General features: G+C 39.1%; 3 protein-coding genes across 3 annotated transcripts; 2 read left to right on the forward strand and 1 right to left on the reverse strand.

Annotated features, from left to right (window-relative positions):
• The first annotated feature begins 2,071 nt into the window (after positions 1-2,071).
• npy7r (neuropeptide Y receptor Y7) lies at positions 2,072-6,814 on the forward strand. Its single transcript, XM_078261501.1, has 2 exons — positions 2,072-2,144; positions 4,849-6,814. Exon 2 carries the CDS (start codon positions 4,886-4,888, stop codon positions 5,999-6,001), a length of 1,116 nt encoding a protein of 371 aa, XP_078117627.1. The 5' UTR covers positions 2,072-2,144; positions 4,849-4,885; the 3' UTR covers positions 6,002-6,814.
• A 1,102-nt stretch (positions 6,815-7,916) lies between these two features.
• Positions 7,917-15,189, forward strand: prelid1a (PRELI domain containing 1a). The gene is made up of 6 exons (XM_078260899.1): positions 7,917-8,026; positions 8,592-8,711; positions 10,505-10,730; positions 10,849-10,962; positions 12,564-12,642; positions 14,267-15,189. Exons 2-6 carry the CDS (start codon positions 8,620-8,622, stop codon positions 14,386-14,388), a joined length of 633 nt encoding a protein of 210 aa, XP_078117025.1. The 5' UTR covers positions 7,917-8,026; positions 8,592-8,619; the 3' UTR covers positions 14,389-15,189.
• Positions 15,190-15,516: 327 nt separating this feature from the next.
• Positions 15,517-20,417, reverse strand: mxd3 (MAX dimerization protein 3). Its single transcript, XM_078260900.1, has 6 exons — positions 20,230-20,417; positions 19,491-19,593; positions 19,335-19,364; positions 19,057-19,171; positions 18,729-18,894; positions 15,517-16,828 (listed from the first exon to the last, which is right to left on the reverse strand). Exons 1-6 carry the CDS (start codon positions 20,297-20,299, stop codon positions 16,710-16,712), a joined length of 603 nt encoding a protein of 200 aa, XP_078117026.1. The 5' UTR covers positions 20,300-20,417; the 3' UTR covers positions 15,517-16,709.
• Between the last annotated feature and the right edge of the window lie 877 nt (positions 20,418-21,294).

The raw sequence follows: 21,294 nt of genomic DNA on the forward strand, positions 1-21,294 counted from the left end.
GTCATCACTGGTCTCATCTCTACCTGATGTCATCACTGGTCTCATCTCTACCTGATGTCATCACTGGTCTCATCTCTACCTGATGTCATCACTGGTCTCATCTCTACCTGATGCCATCGCCGACCTCATGTCTGTCTCATTCACTCCTTGCCTGTGTTCTTCTCCACTAAAACATACTGTCAAACAAACATTATGTAATAGATTTTTCATTAGTTTCAGTGGCTCCCCCTACACTCCCACCTAATGTTAGACCTACCTGTTACCTTCCCCTGCCTTTCCTGATCCACCATCCTCACACCTAAATGAAATGAACTCACTGTTAAATAAAGCAGCCTAAATTCAATTCTTAAATCAGCCTAGTGATGGCATCAGATAAGACAACTATTATATTAAAATATATTATTTATTTATTTTTCTTGTCATTTATTGTGCATGCTACCTTATATTTACCAGTTGTTATTTTACCTTAATAAAATTGAGATATGTCATGCATGGGATTGGTACCATAGGGTTTAACCAAAATCTAAATCTAGCTAGCTATCAGCAACATTGGTTTGCATTAAGCTAACCGTAAACCCCACTTTAGCTGCTGGTGTTAGCAAACACTAGCTTGCCTGAGAACAGTCTGTTAACATGAATATTTGCAAGCCTCCAAGTTTGGCAAATCTCTGCATGATTCACTGATAAACCAGAGTTATAGCATTAGTTATGTTTTCCAGATTCTTGTCATTTATTGTACATGCTACCTTATATTTATCAGTTTTCAGCTCAGCAACCTTGGTTTTGCAAATTGTAGGCTAGCCGTAAACCCCACTTTAGCTGCTGGTGTTAGCAAACACTAGCTAGTCTGACAACAGTCTGTTAACATGAATATTTGCAAGCCTCCAAGTTTGGTAGCAAATCTATGCATGATTCCATGGTAAACCCCATTTGGCTGCTACATTCCCAGTGTTACGCTAGCTAGTCTGTTAACATTAATATTTGCAAGCCTCCAAGCACAGATGTCACACTCTAAATCCTACCTGTTGCCTCTAACCATCCACTTATTTAACTGCTGTCGCATCCCTGGACATGTCATCTCCTTTTCCCTCTTTTTTCTATTTTTTTTAGCCCCAACAGCTGTTTTGCTTTGCTCTTTTTCCATAGACGGCAACTTACTACTCGTACCTGCTCACTCAGCGCTCACGGCCCACCCTTTGTTTATGTCTTCTTGTTTCGATATTTTTGGAGACTCTACATCCCATTTATTTCAAGGTAACTGCTTAGTGGTAAGTTTAGAGTTGTATTGTTCTTACCTTGGAAACTTCCTATACTGCGCACACTATCAAAATCAGCCTTGAGAAATGTCCTATCTTTTCACAAACCTCTCCAAGCCTTGCTACAGTATATGAGGGGAAAACGGCTCCAGGCACACAATAACCTCATGCATTCAAACCCCATAGGATTTTAAGTCATTCAGGTGATGAATGACACCCAACATATTAAACTTTTGATTGGAATTCACAACCAAACCCTGTTCAAATGTACTACAATTCAATCATCTATTTCCAACGTCATGGGAACTCACAGAAGAGATGTGTCTTCAACAGTGGCACCATGCAATTAACTGGCTTGTTACACACCACCACAACAGCTTGGTTTTAATGCTGCTCATTGCTGTAATTAGATCAGCTGTGACAGTGGAGCGTCAAATAAAGCAATATATGAGGATTTGATTTACAATCCTGAATTGTTCCAAAGTCCATTCAAAGTTGTACACTTAGATAGGAAGTGGAAAGCCTGCCTAGAAATAAAATTAATAATACATGGAGATAAAACTGCAAAATGCAATAAACTCAGTGACGTAACTCTGCGTTGGCAATTTAAAGGACATTCTGTGATATTTATTACATTGTTTTTACTGTGTTATGCAGTGGAAATGAAATTACATAGACTCCTCACTTGAAAAATATCTCCAGTGACAGTCCCTGGCACTGATGTGGACGTTCACACTGAATCCAGTAGACCTGCCTCAGGAACGCACAGTCGAACCACAAGATGCGCACTGGGCGCTACTGCTTGGGAGGAGCTTCGGGATTTTCCCCCCTTATTTTACGCCACTCTCCAGTGAAGACTCGTTTGCAAAAGGAGATATAGGGGGAAAGGTGAGTCCATTAATATGTGGATATCGTTCTTTTAGACTTTAAATGAATATTGCGAGGCTACTTTAGTGGCAAAAATATATCCCTGTGGAGAAAAATATTAAATTCTCAGTTATTTTATGCAGCGTAACCTGTAGTTGCTGAAACTGTATATGTGCGTAATTTGGATACGAGCGAAGCATTTAAAAAGCAAGTCCAAATTACGTACCACATGTGACTATGTGTGTTGGACGCAAACGCTTTGCACTAACCGGTTGAATACGCGTTGAGAGCTCATTTGAAGATATTTGAATGCGCACTATTCAGTAAGTTATACAAATGGCGACAAATTACGCACGACCGCACAATCAATGCCTAATAGATTGGGAATTAGGTATCTCATCATAATTTGATGGCAGTGCGTAGAGTTCACTAGAAGTCGGTGAAATTGTGTTTTTTTGTTTTGCTCCAGCAGGTGTATGGTAACAGATTCCTCAGTGGCACGAGCTTGCCTCAAGTCAAGGATTACCATCGGTGATCAGAAAGGGTGCTTTGGCAAATTACTGATGCTTTGTAAAGTGCACATGTCGCATGCAGTCTGCCTGATAAATCCCTGCGTGCTCCTGCGTGGCTGTCTGCTCTGGTGACAGAGGGTACAGGCAGGCTGGGCGTGCGTTTTGCTTTATTGGCACTGCAACACTGACAGTTGTCATTGCCACAATTTGGTCCCTATAGTTTCAGAGATATCCTGCGAGTCATTTCATGACACACAATGTGTCTGTAGATTATATATCAATGATACTTTGCTCTCATTTAGGCCTAACACCTCACATTTCATGTGTACGTAAATCTTGTGGAACCCAGAGGCTGTATTATTCTTATTTTGGAAGACATGCACACTAGCTTAGAGACACAGCTCAAACACACACACACACACACACACACACACACACACACACACACACACACACATATACATATATATATATATATATATATATATATATATATATATATATGCACTTCTAGACCTTTTGCTGCTTGGAGTCAATTGCAGAGAGGACAATGTGATTAATGTGTAGATAGATATGACAATAAAGCAACACAACAATGCAGCAAAATAACATTTATTTTATATTTTCCTCAATGAAAATCATTTAAAAAGCAAAGATTTCACTATATTATTGTGTGTCTTATAGTCTGTGACACAAATAGGCTACAGGATCCCTAGAACAACCAAAGAGTGTCTATCACCAAAAAGATGACCTCTCACTAAATGGTGTCCTGCAAAAAACAAACACCCAAAAATGAGTATTGTTGATTTGTTGAAAGCCTCTGGCTGAGTCTAATGTCACTAATCTAATGTAGTTAGAATTAATCTGCTTAATGAGGATGTAGATGTAGTATTATTAGCATAATTTAGGAGTCAAACATTGAGAGTAGTTTTTATACATGCAGTCAGAAAATTTCCTCTCAGCAGAAGCTCTCAGCCTCTTGCAGGAAAATTGGAAGAGATGACAAGATAATGAACTATAGAAAGTACAGAATGAGAGAATATTTTTCTTACTAACACACGGTTGTGTAACATGGGCCGGCGTTGATCTTTCTGTCAGAAATTAGGCATACCACACAATATTCCCTTTATGAGATGCCGACTGTGTATGAGAGCAGTCAGTGGCTCTAATGATGTTGCTTTGAACTGTCTCACTCCTCCTGATCACGTTGCTTTCTTCATCATTTCCCTTTAGTCTTCATAATAGCACAGGTGTTTGTGTCCCTTGGAAAACTGTATGCTGTAATCAAACAAATACTTGTACCCAGGATATGGAGAAAAAACATTTTCAATATAAAGAGCTCTAGGTAGCAATATGGTCTGTTTTTGAGGGGGAGGGTTCAAGTTAGAGAGATGATTTTCTATTGCTTATCATCTGTTACTGAGATGCGCATTTGTTTTTCTTTGTTTTTCAGAACATCCATTTGTTCTGATACTTAGGCTTTATACTTACAGCTTTCATTACTCTCAAGTTAAATACAAAATGGACTTAATAACAGTGTGACATTTACAATGCAAACTGCCCTTTCCAGGTGATATGAAGAGAATAATTAAATAGTTGTGCATCAGTTCTGTTTAGTGAGATTTCATTAGAGGTTGGGTCTTGCTGTTGATTCTATGTTGAGAAGGAGACCATGAGAATAAATGACATGTTCTTTGAATGATAAAAGGTATTGTATAGCATAAAGAGAGTGAGAGAATGGACCAGGAGCTATACAGGTGTTCAGAATAATTGCCCACCATCAAAGAGACCTGGGGTTCACAGCAGGGGTACCGCTGGATTTTTCAGGCATTCAAGCCAAAAGAAGTCTTTGGCGATGAGAAGCCAGTGAGGTATCCTGTTACTGCTTCAGAAAGTCATACTGGTTGTTTGGGACACCTGCACGGGATGATACATAAGGAAGCATGCACGTGTCACACCCTCCTGGTGAAGAAAAGTGACTGGTGATGCCACGTGTATCCGACAGTGGTGTAAGTAGTGACAAGCAATGCAGATCAGGCGTGTTGTGAATTCTTAATTGGAGAGAAAAGTGGGGAAATAAATAAACACCTCAAGCTCAAGTATTTTTTCACAATGACTACCTTTGTCGTTTTCTTTTCATAGCTTGTTGGGAACACTGTTCTGCCTGTCCCGTGTCAGAAAATCATTTAATTTGATGTGCTTTCTCTCCTCAGGTGTCGTCACTGCCTCAATCTGGCATCTATCGATAAAATGAGCCCACCAGACACATCCAACACCACAAGCGAAGGGGATGCTGGGGAAACCAATCCCTGGTTGCTATTCAACAACAGCATGGGTTTATATCCACCTGGTTTCCACACTGACATCACCAAGCACCTTGGAGTCCAGATCACTCTGATCACAGCTTATTCCCTCATCATTCTGCTGGGGCTGGTGGGGAACGCTCTTGTCATTTACATGATTATTCGGTACAGAAACATGCGAACAGTGACCAACTTCTTCATAGCTAACCTGGCTGTGGCAGACCTCCTGGTGGACACTCTCTGCTTGCCCTTCACTCTGGTTTACACTCTGCTAGATGAGTGGAAGTTTGGGTCTGTGTTGTGCCACATGGTACCATTTGCCCAGGCCCTGAGTGTGCATGTATCCATCTTGACCCTGACTGTCATCGCTTTGGAGCGTTACCGCTGCATCATCTTTCACCTTGGCCGGCGCCTCACATGGCACTCCAGCTTCCTCATCATGGCATTCACCTGGACTATGTCTGCTGTCCTGGCAGCACCCTTGGCCATCTTCAGAGAGTACCGCCATGAAGAGATCCCTTCCATCAACTTGCGTATCGCTGTCTGCTCTGAGAAGTGGCCGCATGGGACCAGCAGGGACGGAGTCATCTACAGCCTCTCAATGCTGCTCCTACAGTACATTCTTCCTTTAGCCATCATCATTTACACTTACATCTGCATCTGGGTCAAACTGAAGAATCATATCAGCCCGTCCACCCGTATCGACAGCATCAACCGCCGCAAAAAGACCACCAAGATGTTGGCGCTGGTGGTGGTGGTGTTTGCTATCTGCTGGTTGCCGTTCCATGTGTTTCAACTGGCCAGTGATCTGGACCTGGTGTTCATTTTTAAGGAGTACAAACTAATATACACAGTGTTCCATATCATAGCTATGTGTTCGACTTTTACAAACCCTCTCCTGTATGGGTGGATGAATAAAAACTACAGGAATGGCTTCCTCATGGTCTTCCGTTGTGAGGATAGGCCAGATTCCTTCCACCCCGAGGGTTCGTTCAGGACACGCTCTATAAGAAGGCTGACTCTGAGCGGTCGTAATGGCGGACAACCTCCGACTGCTGTTTGAGATTAACACAATTTAAAAAGCCTGCAGGATGTTACACATTAAACGCACCATTGGTTTGTCATTCAAAAGTAGCCTTTTGACTTAAATGGCCTGATCTTGAGTATCTATGTCACTAGAGAGGGCTCAAAGCTTTGCATGCAAATCGCTTTATGTAAGGCTCTTCTTTCCTTGGTGAATGGTAGCCTACTAGTGAAAATACATTTGTCAAACCTATTCAAATATGTGTTTAAAATGTTAACTAGGCTGTTAATTAACTCAGTACAATGTATAATGTGTCTCCTGTAAATGCAGAACTCTTGTTGGTAAGTAAAGTTCAATTCATTTTGCACTCCATTGCATACATCACCTGCAGGCTATTGATTTGTTCATACTTACTGAGAGGACGAAGGTGATTATTATGACTGTATTAACAAGTTTAATTTTTCACACTTGTTTTTCTATTTGTTGGCTGTTCAAAACATTTGGATGATCTTCATTTAATCAATCCAAATGCTGTGTTATGGATTAATTCCAATGTTGTTGCAGAGTAACATTCAATCCTCGTCCAATCGTCGAATCCAGAGGAGCCTATTTTTGCCCAACCAGAAACTTAATTATGTTCACCTGGCAACCAGCTGTTCCTAATTTGATGGGCCAGCAGAACATCTGTGTCGAAAGGAATGGGATCAAAGTGAGAGTTCTTGATTTCTTCATCATATAATGTTGGCAGCTGCTTTTGAGGATATGTAAAAGGACAAAGCATGCAAATTTAACAATCAGCTGCTAAAGTGTCATTTGTTGGTGGTCTTTTAAAAATGAATACAGGAACCTAATCAACCATACGGCCTCTGTGCACACAAATTGAGCCCCCACTGCACATATAGGCTGACTCCCAGAGTTGAATTTTACTATCGGAAGAAGTTTTAAGTGTCAAACAAAGAGACCTTGGCTTGGATTCAAGGAAGTAGTAAGGTGAATGATCCTGTCTGGGTGCATAGTAAAATTAGTGGCAAATTACAAAATGTATTGAACACTGACACCATACATGGTCTACTCAAAACATTTGTGGGTAGTAGTCTGTGCATTGGTGCATGTCCATAGTGCATGTACCCTCCATACTTAATATAAATAGACTTGAATTCTTTTACTTGACAGCTGGAAAATCCATCTATAGATGGGAAAACAGTATACATAGAGAGAAAATGGAAGCAAAGCATTTATTTCATAGTGAATCAAAGTCCTACACATAAACATTTAGACTTTTTTTGAACAAAAACAAAAAGAACTAGTGGGTCCAACAAACATCCAATGAAGCATTAAATGAACAACCAGACAAATGTGGATTACGCAGAGTGATTCATTTTACAGCAAAGTAAACACGTATTAGTTTTGTTTTGCTGGTTCTTGACATCCACATTAATGGTTTCCTGGTTTGCCTATTATCCTTTATATAGATTATGATAGAAAGTAACCCTTTTTCAGGACTACCAGCAGACAAACACTGAGCCTAGACCCATGACATTAAACCCTTTGGGCATTAGAGTGGATGTGTGGAGATTTTGCTGCAGACTGGAGATGTTTTAAGGGATCATTTTAGTATGCATTAGAGATTATCCATCTGCCCCAAAATATGGCTTGCTGAAGGGGATATTGCTCCAAAAACAGCAAGACAAGGTCAGATTAACCACAATAATGTTTTTGTTGGGGGGGGGGTTACCCTTGAGTTAAAGACAAATTGCAGGAGAGGCCACTTTAAGTGTTTTGAAAACATTACATGACATTTGACCCAAAATTTCTCATCAAAATTCACTCTTCAGATAACAAATACTCTTAAATGCTGTGTTGCATTTCGCACAGTCGCCTGCTCCCCTCTAGTGTTCAAGGTGGGCATCGCATTTGCACCACCTACCGGATGTGTCGTCGATGTTTGACCATGCGTTTGACAGACTGTCGGTGGCTTGCTGCCATGGTGGCTGCACGGTGAAATTAATCCCGACAGGAGTATAACATGAAAATACTTTTCTTTTGAATGTTGTCGCCATACAGGTAACCGTCTTTGCCTCTGAAATAAACGCATCCATTTGCTTATTGAATGTCGGTCAGAGAAATGTATAGGTCATAACTTACTGTGCCATTCATTCATATGGTTTGCTTCGTGCTAGGCTAGCTCATGCTAATGCGGAAGCTAAAGAGGAATGCGTACGTGACTAGTGGCAGTAACGTTATATCTGATGTTAGCCGCTCGCTGTAGAAATATTAATCAGTCTGTGTGCTCATAATGTTAGTCACATTGCCTTTGCAAGCCATACCAGAAGGCCCAGCGTGGTATTTGTGAGCTAATATCATATTTGTATTTGACTGACAGCAGTCATGTAACTTAGCGTTTAACGTTAGCTGGAAAGTTCGTAGAAATGCGTGTCCCTGTTAAAGGCGGGGATTCAGTTTAGATGTATAACATTTAAACAAACTTAAATCATGTAATTCATCCATGGTTTGTTTTGTAAAAACGTGTCTTGCTTGTTCTATCGTCGAAACTGATGTTGTTAAACCACTGTGTGTCGTCCAGCACAGTTCTATCAAAGCTAGGTTTTGTTGTTCTGTATTTCCACAGGGTCTTGCCACAGTAAACGCAGGGAACAATGGTGAAGTATTTCTGCTGCGGAGGTTTGCTCAAAAGCAACTGGGACCAAGTTTGTGTTGCTTTCTGGCAACGATATCCCAACCCTTACAGGTGAGGGCGATGAGTGGTAGTCTGGATGCAATATACTTGCATAAACTTCTTTTATCCAAATTGCATTGCATAAATATTTGGGATTATAAGGTATTACTATTTTCTATTCTATTTCTATTATATGTCTCAACATTTGTATACTGATAAGGAAAAGGGTAAACCGTGGTGGAAAGTAACTAAGTCTATTTACTTAAGCAGTGTACTTGGGTAAAGCTTTGAGGTACTTATACTAACTTTGGTATTTTAGTTTTATGGTACTTTATACTTCAACTCCACTATATTTCAAATGCTAGTGCCGTAAAACTTTACGTATTAAACAAATGATTAGCTGATAACACATGACACACCAGTTGTGTAGTCTACTTGATACGCAGGTATATGCAGTATACCCACTAAGAAAGCTCCAGGATTTCCATATACCCACTTAAAAATGCCCAATGACACGCTACAACATACTTTCCATTATATTTTTGATATATTTTGAATTGTCATCTGTGTTTTTCTTCTTCAAGTAGGATAAATAAAAGTATTTCCACCGTAAATTGGTTCATAAAATTGTACCTGAATACAGGAAATGAAGTCGTTGATGCTCATAACTTCCCTGGGGGAGGACACCCAGGCCCCCTACTATAATATGCCCCCTCCCCCCAAAGGCAGATTCTGGCCAATATACAGTACAGTATACCCACCACAATACATTAGACTACACCACTGTGACACACTATGTCAGTAGTCATTGTTCAATAATGTGATTAAAGCATCATTCTGTCAACTGATAAGTAATTTTACTAATGATGCTAATACTTTTGTACTTCTACTGAAATTATGAATTTACTTTTTACATGTAGTGGATGTAGTGATGTTGCTACTTTTACTCAAGTAAAGGATCTCAATACATCTTCCACCACTGGGGTTGAGTGGGCTGTTTCCCCAGACAGCAGTAATGTGGTACAAAACATAGCTGAAATGATTCGTCGATTAATAAATCAACAGGCAAACGTTTAAAGTGCTCATTATGCTTTTTGGCTTTTCCCCTTTCCTTTATTGTGTTATATATATATATATAGTGCATGTTATAGGTTTACAAAGTGAAAAAGCCCAAAGTCCACCCCAAAGGGACTTACCATCTCCAACAGAAAACACGGTTCACCAACTGCTCCAAACAGCTGTGTTGTAGTCCAGCCTTTACTTCCGTGCCGAACGTGAGTCACTTTGTAACACGCGTTATAATGCTCGCCTAGCTGCTAGCGTGGCACGCCCTCATACTCTGCAACGGACTAGCTAGCAGCGCTTACCTAGCTACTGCGCATGTGCGACTCCCAACAAAGATGGAACAGAAGTGAGATGTCTCACTCTGTAGCTAAAACAGAGAGCTCAACACACAGGATGAAAAGAGGGGCAGCAATGTGCAGTACAACAAAAATATGGTGTTTTTTGAAAATTAAACCATGTAAACTGGTACAACCTTCAAATACAATTATGAACCTGAAAATGAGCATAATATGAGCACTTTAATTGCATCTCTAGCTGAAATGATCAAATTAAGCAATTAATTGGTCAAAAGAATATAAATCTCCAAGAATTTTGGTTATCGATGAATTGTTTTTAAAGTCTGTTATCTTGCTAAACACTGGCTTGTTCAGTTTCTCATATGTCAGTGTTTGTTTATTTGAATTTCTTCCCATTTTGTGAGATTGTATAAACAAAATGATGTTGACAGAAGTACTTATAGGTATGACACAGAGGTTTTGTATGGTCTTGATCCATAGTCTTCCTTTTCTTCTCTCCCACAGTAACCATGTTTTGACTGAGGACATCATTTTCCGAGAGGTTACTCCAACCAACTGCCTCATTTCTAGACGTCTCTTGACCAAAACGAGCCGAGCGCCTCGCTGGATGGAGAGGTACCTTCCAAAGCACATGGCCAGCTCAGCATACATCATTGAGGACTCTATTGTGGACCCTCAGAAAAGGACCATGACCACACTCACATGGAACATCAGCCATGCTCGCCTCATGGTACCTCAATGTTTGCTTCTAGAGGCACTCAGCATTGCGCAAAGTAATAACATGGCCTCATGTTGCTTTTTTTTTCTTTTCTTTTTTTTTTTTCTTCTTCTCTCTCTCTCTGTCCCAGTCTGTGGAAGAGCGGTGCCAGTACCAAATTAACCCTGACAATACCGGCTGGACACAGATAAAAAGAGAAGCTTGGATCTCTTCCAATATCTATGGGCTCTCCAGAGCTATTCAGGTCAGTAGAGTAAAGTGGAGCACTACGTAACAACTCGGGGAAAGTGGTGTGGGGCGTCTGAAAGGAGGACTTGCCCACCTATCTTTCATTCTGTAATTGGTCACATAACACAGTGTTAAGATGCAACAGCTGAGCTCCTGAAGCTGTCAGCCAAGACCTAGGTTGCTTCCCAAAGTCCACCACCAACCCCTTAATCTTGTTTTATACTGAATACACGCGGTAGGTATGTATGTAGGTACGCGTTGATACATACCCCACACCGTAGCCTATGTCGTAGCCTGACGTGCACCTCCCCAAAAATGTAATTAATAATATAATTCTAATAATAATTACATAAAATAATTAATTACATACTCTGTGATTAATTAATCGAAATTAATCGCATACATAATTAACGGTGCCTGAACCGATACTTTTTAAGAAAGTAAGAAAAGAAGAAAAAAAGGGTACTAAACAACAGTTGGTGGCATTAAAGAATGGCTTGTTTATTGCTAAGGCCATATGGTCAAAATTAAATGATTTAATAATAATGTATAACAATAACTTATTTCACTAGTAAATTGCTGTTGAATGACAAAAACAACAACCAGATAGGAAAAGGACATTTACAATAACTTCAAATGCACCACGAGGCTGTAGTTTACCAGTTTCATTGAACGCACCATCTGTGTTGTTTCTCCAACGGCAGCTGCAGATTGTTACATACCGGTGTTGAATCCTCTACAGTAAAACACAGTCAAACTTTACACCGTTTAGCGTTAGCTGTCAGCATTGTAACCGTGTTTAATCCAGCTACTAGCTAGCGGTAGGCTAACGTTAGCTGCTGTTGAGTATTGTGTTAACTAGCGTCACATGCAGCGGGGTTTGTGTTTCCTGTATCGTCTGTTTCAGAACATCAGAGAGAAGCGCAGACATATCAGTGGCACCAGATTTTCGTCTGTATGCAAACGTCAATATGGAAATTCTCAGATTAATTAATCGAAATTAACGCGTTATTTTGACAGCCCTAATTAATACAAATAAAAGTTGCAGGTGTTCAGTGTTAAGTCTAGGGCTGCACGATATTAGGAAATATTTAATTGCGATTATTTTGACTGATATTGTGATATGATTCACAATATTGGAGGGAATGATCTTTTTTTTTTTATCATTATTTTCATTGAAAAATATATTTAAAAAAAAAAGATTGTAGTGTGACTTATTTTTTTTTGCGAGGATCTGTACCAAACAAAGATTTTTTTCTTTAGTCTGTAGGATACGATTTGTAGGCAGGGACGTCTCTGCAGCACCACTATACTTTATTTTAGAAGGGTTTGACACACATTTTGCCTTTAACAAATATTTCGCCCCCCTGCGATTTGGATATTACACTAGTTCATATTGCGATTTCGATAAAATTGTGATTAATTGTGCAGCCCTAGTTCAGTCCACCACACTCCTGTACTCAGCCTCCTGTTCCCTGCTGACACAGCCCACAATGGCAGTCGTCAGACTTCTGCAGGGGCAGGACCTAACCCTGATATGAGTTATAGGATGTTGACACATCTCTGTCTCAGTGTTTTTATTTTTGTCTCTGTTGACTTTGTGTCTTCTCTTTCCAGGAATTTGGTCTTGCAAGGTTCAAGACCAGTGTTACAAAGACCATGAAGGGCTTTGAATATGTGCTGGCCAAAATGCAAGGTAAAGTCAGTAATATTAACAATAATAATTAGTGCATTACATTAGTTGCTGGAATGAAGGCATCGTTACTTTGTATTGGCAACACCTGTGCTTTTCCTGCTATGACAAGTCAAAATATCTGCAATGGAAAAGTGCTCTGATGCTAGTTAGGCTGTTAAGATTCAGGTTGGCGGATGTAAAGTACAAGATGGACAAACGGTTGAAGGGAAATAAAGGAGAAACTGGGTGATGCTCAAAGAGCAATCCTATCAGTCAAATCTAAAAACTGGCGATTTGGGTGAAGCTTAACTTGCTAAACAGCTTGTAAACGGGGGACATGACAGAAAAGGTTGGGATTCTTTACCTTTTGGGAACCTCTAAAGCAGGGGTCTTCAACGTTTTTTAAGCCAAGGACCCCCTAACTGAAAGAGAGAAGGAGCAGGGACCCCCTACTACATATATTGTATAAAATGAAGTTGCAAATTAAACCTGGCCTACAATAACGTGTAGTGCGGCCTAAAGCCTTTATACATACCTTTTTAGTGCATAGAATACTAAGCTATCAAAATAATTGTTGGCATGATTTTATAATATTTTAATTCGCAACATAAATATGGCACAGTGAATCCGTTGGGATTAACTGTATCTGTGGATGGCTACCTTAGTGACAGCGTTACCTATAGACCAGTAAGCCTATGATCAGTGGGGATTTATATTTGCTAATATGTTGGATTCATGTAAAGACTTTTTAAATTTTGAAAAAAATTCCAAAAATTAACAATAATTTCAAGGCTCTGAGCGTGACTCTTCACAGACTGACTTGCAGAGCAAATCTCAAATTTGCCCGAAGTTCGTCAGGGTTTACCCAGACTAGGTACGTGTACCCCTAGGGGTACTTTGGAGTACTGCAGGGGGTACGTGAATTTTTTGCAAAAATGCTAATTTAAAAATGTCATGCATAATTCCTAAAATAATACTATAATAATGAATGATTTAAGTGATGGATTCTTAACATTTAAAATGTAGCATTTAAATCTTTTTGTTTTAAAGGTTGTCGTTTAGTGAATCACTGCTGGTGCTGTATTGTACCTCCTTTTATATAGACTTTTTTTTTATATGCAAGATGACTTTTTTTCAAATTGCGTGGAATTTCAGTTGTATGTTTACAGTGCTTCCAATGTTTAAAATCACCTTTTTATTAGAAAGTTAGGATATTCAGTTTGGCTGTAATGAGGCCATACAAGGAAAGCTAATCACTTACTGGCTTAACTGTACGATTTTGAATTTGTAAGAAGACAATTTGTGTTCAAATCTAAAATTGTAAAATATGTTGCAAAAGTTTTACAGTTGAGTTCAAACAAAGTAAAGGTATTGAATACATAAGCTAAACATATTTTGTTTCATATTTTTCGTGTTGAAGCACTGGTGGTGTATTGTTGGTAAACCCCCGTCACCGAGACACAGAGGAGCAGGAAATCAGTGCAAATTATAATTTTATATAATTAAATATTTTTAAAAATGTTATGCAAGTGTCTGTTGTTCATGACACAATTCAGGACTATGAAGGGATAGCGTAGGTTTTCTAGAACTACATAACTATATGAATAATTCCACCGATATAACCAGTATGTTATGACTTTTGTAGGTGAAACTCCGTCAAGAACCTTAGCAGAAACTGCTACGGAGCGAGCAAGAGAGACGGCACTGGCAGCTAAGGAGAAAGCCAAAGACCTCGCCTCACAGGCCCACAAGAAACAATATGTGTGATGAGCTGATGATGATAGACCACTGATCCTGCGACAGATTTATCTTTACCCCCCCCCCTCCATTGGGGTAAGACAAACTGATCCCGGTCATGGGTTAGACACCGGACCTCTATGAGGAAGCTGCCAACTCAAATGGTGGGTGGACCATAAAAGGCCTGAGCTGGGTTCAAGAGCCTGTTCCAACCTCCTAGAATATATTGTACCTTTTGATACTAGATCATCTCAGTATTAACCATGGATAGAGTTCTTAGGGGAATGTTTGAATATGGCTCTGGGTGCCATAAAATGACAATATACTGTTCCTCCGACCTTAGTGCCCAGGAACGTTTACTTTTTACTCCGTTCCTTTCAGTATGTCATGTTGTTCTGTAATAGCTTTGTATTATTAACTGCTTAGATTAGCATACCACATAAGTATCTGATTAATGCAAATCCATGTTTATGATTTACTGCAGTTGTATGTTTTGTCACAAATAATAAACGTTATCGTTTAGTTCATTTCACCCAACCACACCTTAATCATCCTACCAAGACTGATTGCTTCAAGTTGAAGTTCATTGACTGAAGAAAGGTCCGTATTGTTGACGGTCATAGCTTGATAAGAAATACTTAGCGGTAAGATGTGGTTGCAATGGACATCAGTGTCTTCGCCTAAATTTAAAATGCATGTGCACAGGCAAAAATGTTACCTTGTCTAGTACATTCAGCTTAGGTCTGATGATACAACCCATGCAACAGTGTGCTCTTATTATATCAATTCAATATCAGCTTGTCAATAAATGGAGCGTTCCTTTGTAACCATCATGCTGTGATGTCTTTGAATGAGCTGTATCTCTGTATAGTTACTGCTAGACACCCACAAGGGGTTGCTAGGTTTCTGCAATACCAAATTGTTTAAATTCCTGTAATCCTTGCTTTTTTTCTCAATTACCACAAAACTTTACCTCTAAATAATATTCAAATAAAACAGGGAAACGTCTAGTCCCAACGGTAAACAAAAACAACCGGTGAAGAGGGGTCACACACAGGCAATACTTTGTTTTACGGGTCACAAGAAAAAACAAGTTGGGAACTGGTGAGTTTCATCATTGTAAACCAATAGGTCCAGTAAAAAGCAAGACACTGCACATAAATATAGAAAATATTTATTCAATAAAAAAAAGCTTACACCAGTACAAAAATGCTACATTATATTACTGGGCGGAGAGACCGATGAATGCATACATACTAATTAAAAGGTAATAAGGCATCTTGCATATATAAAAGTGAATGGAAAAAGCACCTTCAGTTATTAAATATATAGCAATGAATATAATACTTGTATTACAGCATAAATTACCTGCCTAACTTGATTAATTTGTTGCATGCACAATTTACATTTCTATTGACAAATGCACAAGCAATGAAGTGTAATGTTGTGATAATGAACACTTCTATGCATACCAGTTAATATTAGCAGTAAATAAAATGTGTCATTATACCTCTCTCCATAATACAAGCATCAAACTTCTTGCACTTGATCACAGACTTAATTGTGTACACATACACCAAATGAATATTTGCCACAGTTACTAAAATGCCAGATATCAATGTGCAAATATGACCATTCCATTTCTGTTTACGGCTTTCATTTTTGATATACCCATAATCTTTTTGAGACAAAAGAAGTGCAACGTGTGGACGTTTTGTGCAACAGAAGAGAAATACATGACTGAACTTACATAATAGGACAATAATACAAATATAGCACATATTAATATATAAGTGCATGCTACACATGACATTACTGAAATATGAAATTAGTGCTAAATAGCTGTATGGAATACCGGACCAAATCTGATTTAAGGCAGAATTCAGTATATACATAGTGTGGTAAAGAATAAGTTAAGAGGTTTGAATAAAAAAACACTTATTTGGATTTTAAAAAGCCCTTAAAGACGAATGAATAAGCCCTTAAAAGATGAATGAGTGGAACAGTTTCAGAAGTTACAGACACGGCGTGGCTTATGAAATATGAAATAAATGCCATTAATGGTTGATGCCAGAAATATATATGCGTAATGTCCTCACAGCCCAGTGTTTTTAACTGCTATTCAGTGCAAATGGAGCCAGCTCATTCATAACATTATCGTTTAGCTTGTAGTCTGACATATTTTGAAGAGAATGTCAAAAGTTACTCCTTCTGTAAAACGAAACGGAAATGTGTTCAGTTGTACAGTAACATTTTTCTCTATTGTCCCTCTTCCTCGGTTGGCTTGTTTTTGGAATGTTTTTCTTCTCTTCCTGACTGTCATTAAACGAGTTAACGTAGGTGTACTGCTGTCATAGCCAGGCTTTGTCCATGCTGGAGTAACGGTGGTCTGCATCAGTGTGCGTCATGCTCAGTCCGTCAGAGTCCACATAGTCGAACACGATGCTTTCCACGTCAACCTCCACATCCTCTGTAATGTGACCAGCCGAAGATCAAATACATTAGCGGACGGAAACATGAGAAAATATCACAATATTCCCCATTTTACACATTATGATATGGAAAATGGGGGGCAAACTTAGAATTATCAAATGTGTGTTATAATGCATTACAACAGACAAATATAACTATAAAATATTGATGTTTTCTTGCCTTAAATCATTCAAATCAGACAACAGAATAGTGTTAAGATGACAATATATTAATATATTATATATAAGATTGATAAACTGTAATAAGGAATTATTGTCATGCTCTAGTTCAATTAATGCTGCTCAGAAAATAACATATTTGTAAAATGTAAACATTCTAAACTCCTATTAATGAGTAGACTACAATAATAATGTATGAATAAATAAAATGTGTCAACCACAAATCATTAGGAGACATAGATAATCTTTATATGGTTTCCTTTTTTGCTGGAACTTCCAATTCCCATTCAGTCCAGAATTACAGTGGTTTGAGTGTGACAGAATAATGGATCAAAAATAACCAGAGGTTGTACTTAGTGAAACAAGACCTATAATCACTAGGGCTGGGTACCGAATTCAATCCTTTTTAGGCACTGACCAAATTGCTTCGAGTATGTATCGAGTATTGAAAAATCCCCCCCGTCATTCAATGCCCAATTTCAATACCTAAGGAGTAAATCTCATCAGCGTCAGTGAGCCAATAAGCATGCAGCATGCTTCTACCAAGATCTAATAATGTTGGTGATTGGATGTCTACGTTACACGTCATAGAGGCATGCAGGAAAAACTCTACGTTACGCACAGAGATGTGCGTAACATGCTAAAATGCTTTGTGCCGTGTATGTAATGTAATGTTCTAATTTCTTTTTGTTTTATAAAATTAATATAGAAAAACCATAGAAAAATCATTTTTGAAAGATACTCAGTCCTAGTCAGTCCCTCCAGAAAAACGTGATTATGCGATCGCATAATTCAATGCATAATCAGCCAAACTCCGCATATTTATGCGGGGCCCGCATTTTTTCAAATACGCCGCACTTTCGCCGCATAAATTGTCGATTTCTGCGCAAAATATGCGGGGCTTGCATGATTTCATAATCCCCGCATTTTCATTGCAAAAAAAGTCACATATATCTTAGCAGAAAGTTGAAAAATGTTGCGTTTACTTCACACAAGAGCAGCCATTTCTCTTTATGTTATGAAGTGACGTAATCACGCGACGTGAACGTCATCGAAAAGCTGCAAACCCCGCGATGAAGCCATGATGAAAGTTCCCGCAATTTCATTGCATAAAAATCCCACATATTCCATCGCATTTTTTAAGAAAATATGCCACATAATCAAGGATTTGAATCAAATCACACAAAAAAAAAAAACATTTTTCTGAAAGGACTGCCTAGTAACCATACTTTAAGCTATAGAGCAGTTCTCAAATGGGGGTATGTTTTTTTCTATGTTTTTGTCGCGTTTTTTAAAAGTTTTTGTCACTATTTTTCGACCTGTTCTTGCCTTCCTTCCTTCCTTTTATCTACTGTCTTATTTTTTTCTCCAAGTTTGTGTCGCTTTTTTTGAAGTTTGTCTTTCTTCTTTCTACTGTTTTTGATACTATTTTCCACTTATTCTTGCCTTACTTCCTTCTTCTTACCGACTTTTTCCAAGATTTTCAGTTTCATTTTTAAAAGTTTTTGTTGCCTTTTTTCCATTAGTATTTAAATGTTTTTTCAGTTCCATGGCTGTTGTTTGGTAAACCTATCGCTGGTCAGGGGGTACTTGGCTTAAAAACACAATTCAAATGGGGTACATTATTGAAAAAAGTTTGAGAACCACTGCTACAGAGCAAGGATAGGCAATACTGTGACTGCACCTAGGTGAGACCTTTCTTGTGTGTGACAGACGTACCTCTGTCCGAGTCCGACCTCTCAGACGACATAGTCGACCCCTGACTGTCATTCCTCATCCTCTCTGTGCCTCTCTGCAGCTGCTCCAGCCGAACCCGCAGCTCTCTCTGCTCCCAGCGCAGGCGGCCCTTCAGCTGCTCTGCACGCTCATCCTGCTCCTGCAGCTTCTGAAATGAGAAAGCAGAGAGACACACAAGTGAGCAGTGGATGGAAAAAAAGTAGACCAAAAGCATTTTTGAGATCCCCGGGCACTATTAGCAAAATGCACGCTAACGGCAGCGCCCTTAACCAGGACTTAGATCAGTACGATGCCATGTTGTTGTGTCTACCTTTATGTGAAGTTGGGCTCGCCTCAGCAGGTTAAGCGTGGTGTTCCTCATTGAGTCAGATGACAGAGGGACTTGCATTTTGAGCTGCTCCAGGCAGTGTCTCAGCTGAGCTCGTCTACAAAGCACAACAAGCAACAACAGAATCTGTTAGTCCATGCGAGTGGAAACAAGGTGTTTAAGATTGATGCTTCCTCCTTCTCTTTGGCCACCATCAAAAGTGTCTTTTTCTTTGATAGACAAAATCTGATATTGTTTATTATGACAAAAATATTCCTTACCTGTTTTTTTCCAGCTCGTTGTGAACTGACCTGCAGTTACAGAAAGAGACAGTTTGTTTAGCCATGAAATGCATTCATGACAAAAACCGGTTCTTAGCAATGACAGCTTGTGTGACCACACCCTCTTGTCGGTTGTGTGTTATGCAATGGCTTTACCTATTGCCCCCAACAGCAGATATCTTTTTGCTCTTCTGTTTGCTTCTCTTGTCAGAGTGATCTGGACTGAGAGGCAGGACTAAAGCATATCCATGTTCTGCCTCTGTGCAGGAAAAATACATCACAGATGTATAAGAAAATAATCTGAAATTCAATGGCAGCAATGTAAAAACGATATAAAGACTTCCTATTATTAACGTTAGTGAACCACAGTGCTACAAATGTACATATATACCATTTTATTATCTCTTCCTAAGTTGTAAGATGAGGAGGACAAAAGCAATCGACTGCTGTCATCAGCTGGACGTTTTGTTTTTTGGCGCCATCACACACCACCTATTGTACAATTACTCTCTGTAGCCTCACAAGCAGAAATACACAATACAATGTCTACAGTGTGTAAACGATGAATGAATAGTATAGCTTTTCCTGTCTCACTTTTATTCACCGTACTGAGCGTTCACCGCCGCTCGGATTCATTTTCAAATTGGACCAGATTGGCGCCTTTGAGTACAATGATGTGACCGATATGTAGGTCACTGAGTCAGTGGGAAAGATCGCGTAAACTTACAAACACGTTCTAGCAAGAATCTTGATGATTTCTCGAACCATCGCATTGCATTACGTATCTATATTGTGTTTTGCGTGCAAAGTTACAGTCGCTTCATTGTGAATTCTGTTGTTTGAACAATAACCAACTTCCTCCCCTGTAGACTGACAGTTATCATAAAACACCAACCTCGGTCTCTTCTCTCCAGAAACTCAGCAGCCCGAAGAAGCACCTGAATGTTGCAAACGTTTCCGTCCATTATTATGTTTGTTAAAATAAAACAACCGCGGGTAAGCAACCTACAGTGGTGTAAGCGGCAGTAGCCTGAAGTAAATGAAGCTGTCTGCTGTCTCTGTGTGCTTACGTCCTCAATCCAGAGAGCCCCAACACTGACGCTGCATTCATGTGTTCCACGTAAGCTCGGACATTTGAAACTATAATCGTGATTACGATCCAGCGGGCACCAAGTTGCTCGGATATAATTACAAAAAGGAGCACCTAATTGGCAGGTGTTGCTTTATTTTTTGTAAAAAGAGAGGACTCATATAGGTGACATATTCATTTAAAAAAAGTGTGACAATAACAAGAAAGACTATTAAGAAACGGTCTAGATATTTTAACGTTATATATCCTACAAGGCCAATATTTCTGAAAGCATTTGAAGGCATCGACAGCCAAGCCCCCATCCCCTCCTCATGTTCTCTTCTCAAGCATCTTTATTTTTTCAAACATTTACTATTTTGACTAACTATATTGACTCGTGCTAGACTGATATTGGCATGTGCTTGTGCATATTTGCCTCTATTATATGAAAACCTAAACAGTCGCATGTGAGCTAAAGTTGTACAAAGATGCATTAAGTTACATAGTTTGATATCTATACACTTATATTTTATCTTACTCTCCCCCTCTACCGATGTCTGAAAAACATACATTTACCTCAACTACAGCCTACGTCGATCTCATTTTAATTCTATAACAATATATTTTTTACATTATACACTAAATCATATAATATGATTTGGACATATCATTATCATAAAATGATATGCTCAATAAATATGTTTAAACACTAAAACAATCGTTTGAATAGCTAGTTTAAGAGGAAGGATGTGTCTTTTCATACACAGAAGAAAGTGGGAGGAGAGGATTGCCCTTACTAAATATGGCGGTGTCTGGCTTCACTGCCTGTGTCAGCTTTCAGTTGTATTCTCCTTATGGGAGTGAAGCCTCTTTGCCAGTAGTATCTTTAAC

This window comes from Sander vitreus, chromosome 10, assembly GCF_031162955.1.
Source record: "Sander vitreus isolate 19-12246 chromosome 10, sanVit1, whole genome shotgun sequence".
Lineage (NCBI taxonomy): Eukaryota > Metazoa > Chordata > Actinopteri > Perciformes > Percidae > Sander > Sander vitreus.